The sequence below is a fragment of the Lipotes vexillifer genome, unplaced genomic scaffold (assembly GCF_000442215.2).
Source record: "Lipotes vexillifer unplaced genomic scaffold, Lipotes_vexillifer_v1.1 scaffold173, whole genome shotgun sequence".
NCBI classification, from domain to species: Eukaryota; Metazoa; Chordata; class Mammalia; order Artiodactyla; family Lipotidae; genus Lipotes; species Lipotes vexillifer.
In genome coordinates, this window is record NW_006770924.1 from 61618 (window position 1) to 77047 (window position 15430).

The window sequence follows — 15430 nt, forward strand, 5'->3', positions numbered from 1 at the left end:
AGAGGGAACGAGTCGTCATATAACCTTAGGAGCACAAGCCAGCCCAGGAATGCTGTGCTGTTCCCTTTCATCTTCCGTTTCTATGCTTTAAGACCACATTCTTGATCCCAGGGGTTGTCTACCAATTCCAGAGACCTTTATAATCACAAGCAAAGAACGCTACTTTGCATAACTAATATGTTTTCCCCAGAACTCAACTGCTTAAGCCCCGTAACTATTTTGTGCCCATGAAACATGACCAAGATGGCAACAATGATTATTACTAACCATAATGTGGGAGAGGGCAGAGAAAAAAAACTCTTTCTGGCTTCAGAAATAAATTCTGAAGCCATGTGAAAATGAGAATCTGAACACCTAAAGGCACAAAAAGCAATTGAGAAGACTTCATTCTTTAGGCCAGGACAGTTTTTCCTCTTCATCAAATCCTGAAAGGAGTTTCCATGCCAGAATTTACCATGTACCATATCAAGCATTTTAAAAAATGGAATTAATAATATTTGGGCCCTTTCTTGTTAAAATGGGTGTTATTTTTAAGTAGAGTTTTTCTTACTGAAAAATGAACAATAGGCACATACCAGAGCCAGATCCAGAGGCAGTCACATCGTAAATCAAATCTTTTAGAGTTTTCCCAGCATTGACCAGATTGCACTCAGAAAGGGGCTCCTCCACATTTGGTCTCTTTTTCTTTCTGTAGGTGCACAGTCGACCTTGGCATGCCCATACTGTCAGCAGTGAAGCTATGGACAGGAGGCAAACTGGCACAGTAATAATAATGGTCAGCTCCATGGGTCCGAGTTTTGGGGCATTTGGTGATGCTGTAATCAAAAAAAGAAAGAACATGACCATATGTTAACCCACGTTAAGTATTTTAGAAATTGGAAATGCAATCACCAAAATTTTACATCTATAATGTGCAGCTGCACATAGTATGCACTCATGTTAGTTGGTGAAGACTCTCTATGATAAAAGCAAAGACAGGGAAAGGGAGTTGAGGTGAGGATGCAGTTGCAGTTCTGTACTGCTAGGTGATAATGGAAGATAGAATTAGGATCATGGAAAGCACTAGCACCTGTGATCCTTTTTAAAACCTCCAAACCATTTGACATTTTATTACTATTTTCTCCCCATTTTTCAGTAATCCATCTTTAAGGCACATTCATTCTTTTAGCCACAGATAATTACTGAGCTCTTGCAATATGTTGCCACTATTCCAGGTGATGGAGATATAGCAGTGAGTGAGAGAGCCCAAATCCTTGCTCTGTGGTGCTTATGTTCTCATGCAACCACAGATGGGTTTGTAATACAAAAGCAAGAGATCATCAGTGCTATGAAGAAAAAGAAAACAGAACAAAGAGACAAAGTGATGGTGGGACACTACTTTAGAGACACTGGTCACAGAAGGCCACTCTGAGGAGGGGGCAGGGAGCTACAAGAGAAGTATCTCAGGGAAGCATGTTCCCAGCAGAAGGAAAGCAAGTGCAAGGTGCCCTGAGGTGGAGACCTACTTGGAGTGTTCAGGAACAATCTTTGCCTCAAGTGCAGTAAATGAGGAGAAAGGTAGAAGGAAATGGGGTCAGGAAGGTCAAAAAGAAAAAGATCATGTGGGGTCTTGAAGGCTAAAAGGACTGTGAATTGTATTCCAAGTGGAAGCTGGCACAGGGTTCTGAACAGACAAAAGATAGGATCTAACTTATATCTTGAGTGACCGCTGTGTGAACAGACACTAGGGGAACAAAGTAAAAGCTAAGAAACCAATTACAATGTATCTGGTATTTTCACGGTAAGCATTTTTGCCGCAAACATTTTTGTTGAATAACTACTCGGCCATAAGGCAATTCTGCTGTAAAAGATAAAATAACAAAAAATAAAAGTGACATTAAAAAGGAAACAATGAAACAGTGAAAAATGAATAACAAAATTTAAAAGACTTTATAGTGAAATACAATATATTTGAATACATTTAAAACGTGTAAGAGATTCATGGTGATACTGCATAAATAATTTTATTTAATGAGTTGTACCTAAGCATTTGTCTTCCAAGTCTTTCGTTCATGGTATTTTATACCTTTTTTTTTTTTTGCTTGTTGATTCGTCTCCTCATTCAGCATCACACCTTTTCGCTAAAATTTATTCCTTAATTAAGAGAGGTATCAGTTTCCAAACGCTAGGATGCACACTTGTAACTGAGCTTTGTATTGCTTTACGAAAGCCTCTATGCTGTTGTTTGTTCTTGGCAAATTGTCACACGTCTATTGATAGACATTCCAAAGTTGCATGGGAAATGTGGGTTCAACTCTGCACCTTCAAATCACCGAAGGATATGCAAACCAATGTGTTATCATTTTCTAGTATCGTATGCAATCTGGCTTTACATTCTCTTATTTCACACTTCCAGTAATTTATTACCGTCTTTTCTATCAAGTCGATATAATTGTTGTCATCCAGTATTTTAAGATCGCCACATCTACTCATCACTGTAGAGACCATTATGAGGGCTAAGATTTATCTAATATAAAAATAGGAGTACTCCAGGGCTTGCCTGGTGGCGCAGTGGTTGAGAGTCCGCCTGCCGATGCAGGGGACACGGGTTCGTGCCCCGGTCCGGGAAGATCCCACATGCCGCGGAGCGGCTGGGCCCGTGAGCCATGGCCGCTGAGCCTGCGCGTCCGGAGCCTGTGCTCCGCGGCAGGAGAGGCCACAGCAGTGAGAGGCCCGCGTACCACAAAAAATAAAAAAAATAAAAATAAATTTTAAAAAATAGGAGTACTCCATCAATGGAGAAATGAAACCAAACTGCCAACCAGTTATTTCATTTTTCATGGCAAAATTACCTTACGGCAAATTAGTTACATGGCAAAAACTGTTTGCTGCAAAAATGTTTGCAGCGAGGATGTTTACCTGGGAAATACCTACAACCCAATTAGAAGCCTGATGCAATAATGCAGGCAGAGATGATGGTTTTGGCTGACAACTCTATCTAAACTAGTACTTCCTTCTCACTCCCCGTTTACTCTCTATACCCTTGTCCTGTTTTATTTAACTTCCTGGATCTTATCACCACCTGGCACACCATAGATTCACTTATTTATTATCTGATTTCTTCCAAAAAACATATGCTAGTTCTTAATGAGAGGAAGAATTAAGTCACCCCTCAGACTTCCTTCTTGGTAATGACAACCCAGGAGAGCTTATTATACTAAATGTACTTGAATTTTACTTACAACATGTTAACCAGAATATGTGAACATAATTTGAAAACAAATATTATTTAATTCTAAAGGAAAAAGAATCAAATTCCTCAAAGATGTGTTCATAAAAGTTTCACTATAAGCCTAAAAATAGTAGTCTATCTACTACCAATGAGTAAAATATTTAAAACTGTTAAGTGAACTTTGGAAACAAACATATTTCATGCTCTTCTACTTTGCCAGGTGAATTTTGGCAGATCACCACCTTTTCTTCTCCTGAGTGTTGCAGGATTCCTCTGAAATCATTAGAAATTGTACAGGTGCATATGAGGACAGCTTGGCCTTGAGTGTTCTTAGGACAAGGTGCTACAAGAGATCTCAGACTTGACTTTGAATGAGAAATCATTAACCATGGAAGTTGCACTTCTGAAGTTTGCTGTTATAAAAAAGTTTTATAATCCACCTCACAATAATCTTTCAAATCTACATTTCAAGTTGCATCCATATTTTTATGTCCTCACAAAGATATTCCAGGAATTCTAAGAAAGCCACAGAATGTACTTAACCATTGCAACTTACATAAACATGTACCTAAACATGTTTTTAAAAATAAAACTCCACTACTGGATACATTTATATGGCTAAATTTTATTTTGATACATGTTATTAGGAAATATCAATATAAACATTACTGTTAAAAAGCTTATTGATTGTCTTCATTTTAGTAAAGCTCTATTAAGCAGAGCTCAGATCATCACTATGGCAACCAATAAAGAGGCGAAAGGTCAGCAAGCCTGAAAATAGAATAATATCTATAAAAGTGCACGGCTCTGGTGACGGCTACTGCTCTCAGGGATGTTTATTACAGATGGGCAATGTTTCTACTTTTGTGAACAATTTACTGAAACGAGTTAGTAAGGAAAAAAAGATGACTCGGCTAGAAAAAGGCTAGCAACAGCATCCAGAAAGAGCTCCTTAAGCACTGAGCAATTTTTAAGGCAAACATTTGTAAAACTATCTTCTAAACCAAATGTTGATTGTAATCTCTACAGGAGACAAATGAAGAAAACTGTGGTCTACACCCAATAAGTCATGGTAGAAAAAGACAGTAGTGCAGTTAAGAATACATTTTAATAAGTTATCTCGGATGAAAATATTAATTTTTCTAACAGATTTTACATTCTTTTTTGTTTGTTTGTTTTTATTGTTTTTGCGGTATGGGGGCCTCTCACTGTTGTGGCCTCTCCCGTTGTGGAGCACAGGCTCTAGACGCGCAGGCTCAGCAGCCATGGCTCACAGGCCTAGCCGCTCCGCGGCATGTGGGATCTTCCCAGACGGGGGCACGAACCCGTGTCCCCTGCATTGGCAGGCGGACTCTCAACCACTGCACCACCATGGAAGCCCCAGATTTTATATTCTTGATCATAGGAGAACTCTTATCTTTGTTTTTGTTTTTTGCTTTTTTAAATATTTTTTCCATTTCTATAATTTTATTTTATTTATTTATTTTTATTTTTTGGTCTGCATTGGGTCTTCATTGCTGTGCACAGGCTTTCTCTAGTTGCAGCAAGCAAGGGCTACTCTTCGTTGTGGTGCACGGGCTTCTCATTGCAGTGACTACTCTTGTTGCAGAGCAGGGCTCTAGGCATGCGAGTTTCAATAGTTGCAGCATGTGGGCTCAGTAGTTGTGGCTCGCAAGCTCTAGAGCACAGGCTCAGTAGTTGTGGCACACGGGCTTAGTTGCTCCGTGGCATGTGGGATCTTCCCAGACCAGGCATCAAACCAGTGTCCCCTACATTGGCAGGCGGATTCTTAACCACTGCACTGCCAGGGAAGTCCCAGGAGAACTTTTATTATTTGATAATTTCCAAATTTTGAGACCATGTCAACTGAGGCGATTTCTCCATGGAATAAGCAGCTCCATGGTGGCATACATTAATCCCAAAAGTGAGGTCTGGGAGTGCTGCATTGCTAACTCTAGTTATTTCACTCTCTAGGAAATTAAATAGAAGAGGTTGGGAAAAAAGAGACAAACACTAGCCCACATGGATGAGAGTCTAGCTTACAAAAGTCTCCCCTATATAAGTTCTGCAGTCCATTAAACAAAGATGACGCAGGGGAAGGAGGTATTAACAAGCCAGGAAGAAGGGAATGTATGAGGTGGAAGATTCTGTGCAGCCGGAGGGAATCATACAAAAGGCAAAAGATTGTAAGAAGGTAAGAACAAAAAAAGAGAGAGGAAAAAAGAAGGAAGGAAGGAAGGAAGAAAAAAGGAAAGAAAGGAGAAATTTTTTTAAACTATTGTTGTGAATTTGCCGCTTTCCCTAGAGACAGGAGTGGAACTGGTGATTGTGAAAGCAGTGGTGGTTACTCCTACCCAAATAAAGTTCAGAACCAGTTTAGATGCCTCAGCTTCTCCCAGGACAGTTCCTGTTACCTCCTTGCCACCTCCTATTTCTGGCTTTAGGGAGGCAAACTTCTCAAGATGAAAAGAAAAAGATGAGAAAATGTGGGCATGATCTCCATGTTTCTGCCCCTGCTGACCTTTTCTCTTTCTTTATTAAAAGTATGAAAAATTATTGATGTTTATGAGATTTATATGACCTTCATATTAATTAATTTGTATTTCTTTAGTATATGCTAATAGGAGGAGATGCCTTAGAACTGAGGAGAGATGTGGACTTGATCAGTGGCTTCAAATAACACAAAAATCCTGTAGTATATTTGTGTTCAACTTAAAGGTATATTTCTTCACTGTATTTGAATGGCATTCAACTGACTAGAAACTGATATATTACAATGGAGCGATGTACAGAAAATGAGGATATAGTGACTGAAAAGATATATACTGGCTGGACAGCTATTTAAAAACAAATTTGAGCAAAGAAAACAGAGGTCTTCATCCAAAGTGAATTTTTATGAACCATTTCAAGGTTAGTGCTTCCTTCCCAAAAATTGCTATAGCAAGTAGCTACATAAATTTAAGAGGGTCCAAAGCACCCCTAAAGAAACCACAAACTAATTTAGCATTGAACCACTCCTTTTCCTTTTATCAAAAGTGTTCCCCAAGTGAAAAGATGCTATTATTGCAAGGTTGAATCCATGAATGTATAAATATCAAGTCTTCAACTGCCTCCCTACCACCCGCCCGCCCCCCGCCCACCCCAGGAAAAGGGAAGCATTTGTTTCTCCAGCTTGTGGCTTTGAAATGTTCTCAGAATAAAGCAACCAAAAAGACAGTGTTGCTCGAGATGCTTTCTGATAGGTCTGTTTCTGTCCTGGCACCAGAAGAAATGCCACTAGGAACAACTGAATGACATGGTGATGTACAGTCCACCTACCACCCTACAAACTTCTATGACCTCTGACTTCAGTTAAAGAGCTTTTTGTTTAGTTCACAGGTTTCTGGGGGGAAAGTGTGGAAATAATAAGTGCAGCTGAAACAGAAAAAAGAAATAGATTACCTCTAAGATATGCAAAGCTACCTTGCTAATTAGCTCAACAGGAGTGATTTCTTTTGTCAAAAACAGAGTGACATGTTAAGCAATGAGAAATCTCCCAAATATTCTCCTTTACCTGCCATTTCAAAGCACCCAGAAATATGGGTACCATATTATCTCAAACATTTGCCTGATGGTAATGAAAATACATTTCTAATTGATTTCTTGTTGCTTTACTAAATTGGTTCAAAACCTGGAGCCAACTGGATTGGTGTGTGTAATATTGCACTGAGAACAACTCTCTGGGATGGGGAGCAGAGAGTGGGGCACAGTCCACATCTTTGTGGAATTTCAAATCTACTAAGGAATACATGACCTGTCTAGGGTACAATTCCAAAGCAATTTGGCTGGTAAAAATACGGAGAAAACTTTATGTAGGAGCGAGAGATGTGGCAGATAAGAAAAAGATCATGATGAAGATATATACTGGCTGGACAGCTGTTTAAAAACAAATTTGAGCAAAGAAAACAGAGGTCTTCATCCAGACGAAGTGAATTTTTATGAACCATTTCAAGGTTAGTGCTTGAAAGGTTAGTTAGTTCCATTCATGATGAATCAGTCTAGTATAAAGAATATTGTAACTAAAACTTTACATGTGTGAAGCACACACATGGGAAATAGAACGGGTCCAAGGAGTTAAGTCACAAATGCAGTTTTATTTGTCTAACATTTCCATGTAATTCTTTACTCCTGATTACAGGGAGCCCTCCATCACCACCTACGACAGCTTGTCCTAGCCTCCTACTTCTTCACAGTGACCCTTATATTTATAAATGTCACCAGGAAAAATGCAGTTAGAAGTTAATTTGGTTAGATCCCTCCAACATGCTTCATCATTGGGGGAAGCAAATGGTCCCCCTTCTTCAGAGTGAGTATAATCGTGTCAAACAGGTTGTTTCTGATCAACATGAACATCAAGTACTGAACAATGGCAGAATATTTTCTAATCTAGAGATTCAACTGAGCCATGACAATGACAAAAATAACATGAGAATTCTTCCTTTTAACCATATCAGATGAGGTATTGATGGGCCATTCCGTCATTCAGGGCTCAACCTATAAATGGCTACTAGTATACAAGGTCTGCATCTGGCCTGAGTTCATGTGTGTGTAACAGGTAGAGAGCACCACACATCAAAACATTTCCTGGCTAGTTCCCCTTGTGCTGCCAGTTTTCTGGGAGGAACACTGAGAAGCCTCAAATCTTCTTTTGTCCACCAGCACCTGAATTTAAAAATAACAATGATTTTATATATTAAGGAAATAAGAATGTTAGATTGAAGAGTATAATCTTTGGCATAAGGGGTAGGAAGAACTCTGACTCAAGCAGAGGTGAGATTGATACAATGTAGGAAGAATTCAAATCGGCTTCACAGTTTTTCTTAATTTTAGGGCACGCACCAGAGATCAGTTTCTTAATCTGTCATCAAAACACATATTCTTTTTTTATTTATTTAATTTTTTATTTCATATTGGAGTAGAGTTGATTTACCATGTTGTGTTAGTTTCAGGTGTACAGCAAAGTGATTTAGTTATACATACTCATATATCTATTCTTTTTCAGATTCTTTTCCCATACAGGTTATTATAGAGTATTGAGTAGAGTTCCCTGTGCTATACAGTAGTCCTTGTTGATTATCTATTTTATATATAGCAGTGTGTATTCTTGAATGATACATATCTATAAAGAAATTAGATAGTAATTACTCAAAGAATATTTAAATTTTTTTTTAAGCCAAACTTTTACTTAGGAAAAATGAAAGTTCCTTGGAAGAAGCACCCTATCTCATAGCTGAGGGCGTTGTTCAAAGAAGGCACTTAAAAATATTGGTGACAAAAGTTACATTTCTCTGTCCTAAAGTTCACGCTAATAGAATTTCTCCCTCAGCTAACACATTCACACAAAGCAGCTTGTCCATTTGGAAAAGACTGACATGAGATAATGATATTTTGACCCAGTTCAACATCCTGTATACAATAATCACCTGAAAAATGTCTGAGTAAACAGGTAATAGTATTTATGTAACTGAGAAGAGTAGGGCTTACATAGCGTAAAATCCTCAATTTAGAATTGGTTATAAATTTTACTTTCAATTTCCTATTAATCCCTATGAACAAAATTTCATAATTAAAATCAGTGTACTTGTTCCTTGAGACAAGAAATGCTTCCTATATTAAACATTTAAAGTACAAGTTTGACTTTTTGTATGCTTATACTTCATAGACTTTTCAAAATGTAAAATTCATAGCATCTTTCAGTTTATGGGGAAAAAAATCCCTGTCTGGCACACCTGTCAGGTGTGTGGGGAATCCTCAGAGAATGAGCTACAAATGGATTTGTTCATGTGGTGGCAGAACAATTCCACAAGGGGTCCCATGAGTATTTCTCAGCATGTTGATGTCACCTTACACTGCCTAGAGCAATGAATTTACATTTAAAATAGAAAACCATAAAAGTTGAGACAACAATGGATTTTTTAAAGGGATTAAGATAGCAAGACTTTTCAGCTCCCCAAAGAATAATATTCACTACCTGAGTCTGCAACTTTTTATAATTATAGCACATTTTAAAATGATTAATTTTGATAAATTCAATTCTAATGTTTTCACATTTTATCTTCCTTCAAATGTAATCCTTCAGCTTGCCTTGAAGTCTAATTTAGACATGTGCCTAACAATATGCATTGTTCATCTACCCTAGCTGATATAAATAATAAATTGTTCTTTTTTTCTTTACACAATTGAGAACAGGAAGGTGAAAATCATACTGAGGTTAATTAGGAAAGTACCCACATTTTAAAGTTGTGCATGTATTTTCTTTATTGAAACTAATTATTTGAATTAGTCAAAAATACAATAGTATTAAAATAGTGTATTGAACTCCAAAAGGAAAAATCAGAAATTATTATTACACTTACCCTTTCAGTCACTGTATGTTTTGGTAGCAAAATGGGAACAAAGACACCCAGAACTTGAATGTTTTTGTTGAATACTCTATTTCCATATGAAGGGTGGTAATTAGTGCATGCATAAACTAAATAGCAGTTCCTATAAAAATTAACCCTATAAATAAGAGGCTTCTCTAGCCCAGGTTTCCTGACCTTATCCTCGATGAACTTTCATAGACAATTTTAGAATGTTCTTGATGCTATCTGACATCACCACTATTTCTCTGAGCATGTCTCTGATGTCACCTAGAGTCACCAGAAATCATTTCTGTTACAAATCACAATGCAACCCACTATGAAAGAAACAAGCAACAAAATGTGATTCCTTCACATAGGAAAGACACGTTTTAATAATAAGAAAGGAAAGTCAGACATAAAATTATATTAAACAGAATAACTCAACTATATTAAAATAGAAAATATACTAAACTACTGATAGTAGGAACTCTATGCCAGTGGATATAAGTTCAATAGGTACTGAATGAGTGAATGAATGAACAAGGAAAGCTCATGCCCAAAAAGGAAATCAGTCACTTCTGCTTCAGCCAACTTCAAGAATGCCAAATCTTCTGATTTTTTCAAGATAAGCCAGATGTCTGGATTTTTATACTGACTCAATGTTTAACATTATAAAGAAACTCACTTTTTTTTCCCAGAAACTATGTAGATCAAATGAAACCTGTCTGTGGGTCAGGTACAACCAATAAGCAGGTAGAACTCTCAATGACTTGTTTTGCTGTTTCTATGTTCATTAGAATTAGATTTAGCTACTGATGACAGAGGAAACTATATAGAAGTTTCCTTTTCTCTTTCATGTAAAAGAAATTTGAAGATGGATAGTCCAATGTTAGCAGGTTGGTTCCATGTAGTTTTTGGTCAGGTCCTTTTATCTCCCTCGCTTCCATCCCTATCATGTAGTCCAAGGCAGCTGCTAAACTCCATCCTTTACATCCAGGCAGCATGATGGAGGATGGCATATAAGGTGCCAGTTCTGTTTTAAATGAGTCTTCTCAGAAGTTCTCCAAAACACTGCCAGTCAACTCATTAGCCACAACTTACGCCACACCTACCAGTAAGAGTAGCTGAAAATACTGTCAGTTGGAGGGAGAGCCATACACCTATATAAGTCTAGGTTCTGCTACTAAACGGGTATTGGAGGAAACTAGATGTCCTTGAAACATTTATAGTCTTAGTAAACTTTGATCCATTAGATTTTTTCATTAGAAAAAGAACACATTTGCAACAAAACAAACAGTATAAAAATTTATAAAGAAAGAATTAAATAATGTCCTCAGCCGGTTAGCTCTCCAGTATCAACTCCGGATGTTAAGAGAATGTGTACTTTTCATAAATTTACCCATACTCAGAAGTTACTTTGGGATTTCCCTGGTGGCCCAGCTGTTAAGACTCTGTGTTTCCAATGCAGGGGGTGCGGGTTTGATCTTTGGTCGGGGAGCTAAGATCCCTCGTGCCGTGCGGTGTGGCCAAAAAAAGTTACTTTGAAACTTGATGTTTTGTTTTCCTTTTGTTGTGAAATATAATAAATATACAGAAAAGTGCATACAACATATACACTGAGCATAAAAATAATTATAAACCCCCATGGATCACCAGCCCCCTTACCCCCTACCTGTTCCCCCACTCGGAGATACCCTACATGATCATATCTTTTCCCAGCCTCCAGGGTAATCATTATCCTGATTTGGCAAATAATCATTTCTCTGTCCTTGTACTATGCTTCCCAGAATCCCTTTTCCTGTATTGTTACAGGTTAAAGTTGGGATACTTACATATATGTTCATAAATGAGAATGGCTTGTAATTTCTTTTTTACATACTGTCTTTGTTGGGTTTTGATATCAAGGTTATGCATAAAACAGGTTAAGGAGTGTTTCCTCTTTGTCCATGTTTTGGAAGAGTTTGTGTAACAGTTACACAGTTATCTGTTCCTGGAAATTTAGCAGAATTTTGTGGTAGAACGTCTTAGGCTTTGAAATTTTCCTTACAGATATGTCATAAGACTATTATAATTTTCTAAAAATTCAGTTGCTCATAAATCATGTTGTTTCAACCTTACGTAGTCTCACTGGTTTTTTAAAAAAATCTACTTATTCTATCAATTACCAAGACAGTGGTGAATCTCCGTCTGAGATCATGGACTTCTTTATTTCTCCTTATAGATCTGTAAATATTTTTTTTATTTTTGAGGTCATATTCTTTTTTTTTTTTTTTTTTGTCTGCATTGGGTCTTCGTTGCCGCACATGGGCTTTCTGTAGTTGCGGTGAGTGGGGACTACTATTCCTCGGGTGCGCAGACTTCTCATTATGGTGGCTTCTCTTGTTACAGAGCATGGGTTCTAGACACGTGGGCTTCAGTAGTTGCAGTACGCAGGCTCAGTAGTTGTGGCACGCAGGCCCTAGATCATGCGGGCTTCAGTAGTTGCGGCGTATGGGCTCAGTAGTTGTGACTCACAGGCTCTAGAGCGCAGGTTCAATAGCTGTGGTGCACAGGCTTTGTTGCTCTGCGGTATGGGGGTCTTCCTGGACCAGGGATCAAACCTGTGTCCCCTGCATTGGCAGGTGTATTTTTAACCACCGTGCCACCAGGAAAGTCTAAGACCATATTCTTAAGTACACAGAAATTTAAATTTATTAAGAATCCCTGGTAGGGACTTTCCCTGGTGGTCCAGTGGTAAAGAATCTGCCTTGCAATGCAGGGGACACAGGTTTGATCCCTGGTGAGGGAACTAAGATCCCATGTGCTGCGGGGCCACTAAGCCCGCGTGCCACAACTACTAAGCTCACGCACCTCAACTAGAGAGCCTGCATGCCGCAAACTATAGAGCCCACACACTCTGGAATCCTTGCGCCACGGAGCCCATGTGCCACAACTAGAGAAGAGAAAACCTGCATGCCACAACTGGAGAGAAGACTGTGTGCCACAGTGAGGAGCCCACGCACCACAACGAAACATCCTGTATGCCTCAACAAAGATCCTGTGTACCACAACTTAGAGCTGATGTAGCCAAAAATAAATCTAAAATAATTAAAAAAAAAAAAAGACTCCCTGGTAAATTGAAACTTTAATCATTAAAAAGTGAACTTTTTAACTCTAGTAATTTTTTTTTATTGAAGTTAATTTTGCCTGCTAGTAATATGTCAACATTTTTATTAATGTAATATATGCATGGTATATGTAAAAGCACATATCAAACCTTCTTATACTTTCCTCTATTTGTCACCCTCTCTTCCATATATTCCATTATGTATTTTCTTTATTACTGAATACAAAATAGTTTCTTCGGACCCGTATTTCAGATCCCTAATTCTCTCTTCAGTTGTTGTTATACAAATTGTTGTTAAACCTATGCATTAAGTTTCTAATTTTTGTTATTGTATCTTTAATTTTTAAAAGTTTTCTTCAATATTGTTCAAATCTGCTAGGTCATTGTTTTATAATTTCCTATTCTCTAACAAATTTTTTCAAATTTGCCTTTTGTTTCTTTAAACATAGAATAGCTACTCTACAATTATTGTCTGATAATTCCAATATATGAAACTTTGTGCTCTCTTCTGTTGGCTCATGCTCATGCTGTTTTGAACCCCTGTAAGCTTGGAGTGCTTGTTCTTCATTATGTACTTCTCATGTCCTTGAAAAAGTGTTTGTTGTGTCTCTTTGAGACCTAATATTAAAGTGCCTTTCTCCAGAGAGTTTGAACTTTCTTCTGGCAGGCAACTGGGGACACTATTAGTCTGGGTATACTTTAAAAAAGTTTTTCTTCTGGAGAGTACCACTCAGACAATGGAAACTCAGGTTTAAAATCCATGTGATGGCTATGCTATGTCCACAGCTTCTCAAGAATAAAGTTTTTGGTTTGTTTTAAAGTTGTTGCTTTTCATTATTTCTTTTTTTCCCCTGCTCTGCTTAGTAATAAACCCAAGCCTCCTCCCTGGGGTTAGAAGATGTATTTACGTCTGGTTTAAACTTGCAATAAGGAGAGAGACCTTTGATAATTCTGCTAAACATGGCAGTTTCTATTAGACAACCCAATCTGAGCAAATCATGTTTTTTTACTTTTGTCTTTCCTGAATCTTGAGATTGCTAATAGCAAAACCCAACATTTCCCTTGTTAGAAAAAGCAGATAAACATGAGGAAAAAAATGTACCAGAGAAGAGTATCAGAAAGTTAGATAATAATGTCTTAAACAATAATGGTGTTCACCAATTCACATAAAAAGAAAACTGGAAGTAGGCTGTTGACACTGTTGAGTCTCTTTGTTAACAAATCATAGAAAGAACCTACTTCCAGATTTCTTGTCATGCTGAGGCTGTGAACTCCCTCACTGGTTAAGATATTATCTAAGTTTCTGATACTTTTAGTTGAAAACATCCTCCTTTACCTTTTACCAATCCAGTGGGTGGAAAATAATAGTATGTTGTTTTAATTTGCATCTCCCCAGCTATTAGTTTTGTTGAACATCTTTTCAATACTTGACCACTTAGAAGATTCTCTTCTGTAAAATTTCCATGTGTGTTTTTTGCCCATTTTTTCATTTAGCACCCCCTCTCCTTCTCTCTCTTTCCACTCTCTCCCTTGCCATGTACACAGGCATGTGCACATGCACACACACACATACACAGAGGCTCTTTATCTTTTAAATAGTTTTTCTTTCCAGTCATATATGCTACAAATATTTCTATCCCATATTTCATTTATCTTGGTTTTATTTATGTTATCTTTTATTATTCATTTTTATTTTAGTTTGCATGTAGTCAATTATATCTGTCTTTTCCTTTTACAGCAATTGGATTTCCAGTCTTACTTAAAAACAGCTTCGATACTGTAAAGTCATAAAACCCCTTTTTTTTCCTAAATTTTCCTCTGACATTTAAATTGTTTTATGTTTCACAATTAGATATTTAATCAAGCTGTAATTTATTTTTGTATATGGTATGACACTGTGGTACAGCCCTGTTTTCTTCCAGATGGATAGATAATTATGCCAGCATCATTTCAAAAATAAACCATCCTGGAGTTTCCACTTCTGCCAAGTTACACTTTAGATGTCCACAGAGCCCTTCTTAGTACAGCACACACAAAAATGCTGGATAAAATATAAATGAAAAACTCTTTTTTCTATTATATTAACCTGGTAAGAAAATAAATGAATTGCTCAGCAGCTAAAAATAAAATGCAAATCCCAGGAGGTATCTGAGCACTGGGACTGCCATTTACCCTGGAGGCATCTGCCAGTTCTTGGTAGTTAAGTGCTTAGTTTATCAGATTGTATAACAAGATCAGGAAATAAAACATGGTTCCTGAAATTGTGAAAGGTCAGATCAGAGATCCTGGTATAAATCAGTCAAATATGAATGGCATTACATTGAAAATAAAACAAAATAGAAAATTTCTGCAGAGAGAGACAGGGTGTATATTCATCTATTTGTCTGTCTCAACCTTGACTTTGGGTAGAGCAAAAAAAAAAAAAAACCTCTCTGAGAGGTCCTCACCATAAGTGTGCATCTATACAGACAGGCTTAGAGCCAGAATTCATGCTATATGTTGGCAAAAAAAAACCTAATCAAAACACTGAATGGGTTGGAGTTGGTAGCACTTCCAGATACCTGGCAGTAGCTAATATAAATCTCCTCTGGAGGAACATATTTTAAATACAGGCATCAAAAGTTTCCTCCAGATGTGATCCTCAAAACATGATCTCACAATCAAAAATTACAGGGGCTTCCCTGGTGGCGCAGTGGTTGAGAGTCCGCCTGCCGATGCAGGGGATGCGGG

General features: G+C 37.6%; 1 protein-coding gene across 4 annotated transcripts in view; it reads right to left on the reverse strand.

Annotated features, from left to right (window-relative positions):
- The window catches only part of ACVR1C (activin A receptor type 1C), an 86274-nt gene that overhangs the window by 17838 nt on the left and 53006 nt on the right, over window positions 1-15430 (reverse strand). For 2 of the 4 annotated variants that reach the window (XM_007446444.1, XM_007446447.1), the window contains one exon: window positions 576-815. The exons of the other annotated variants lie outside the window; for them this stretch is intronic. In XM_007446444.1, the coding sequence (XP_007446506.1) occupies window positions 576-815 (240 nt within the window). The remainder of the gene's footprint in view (window positions 1-575; window positions 816-15430) is intronic. 4 annotated transcript variants of the gene reach the window in all.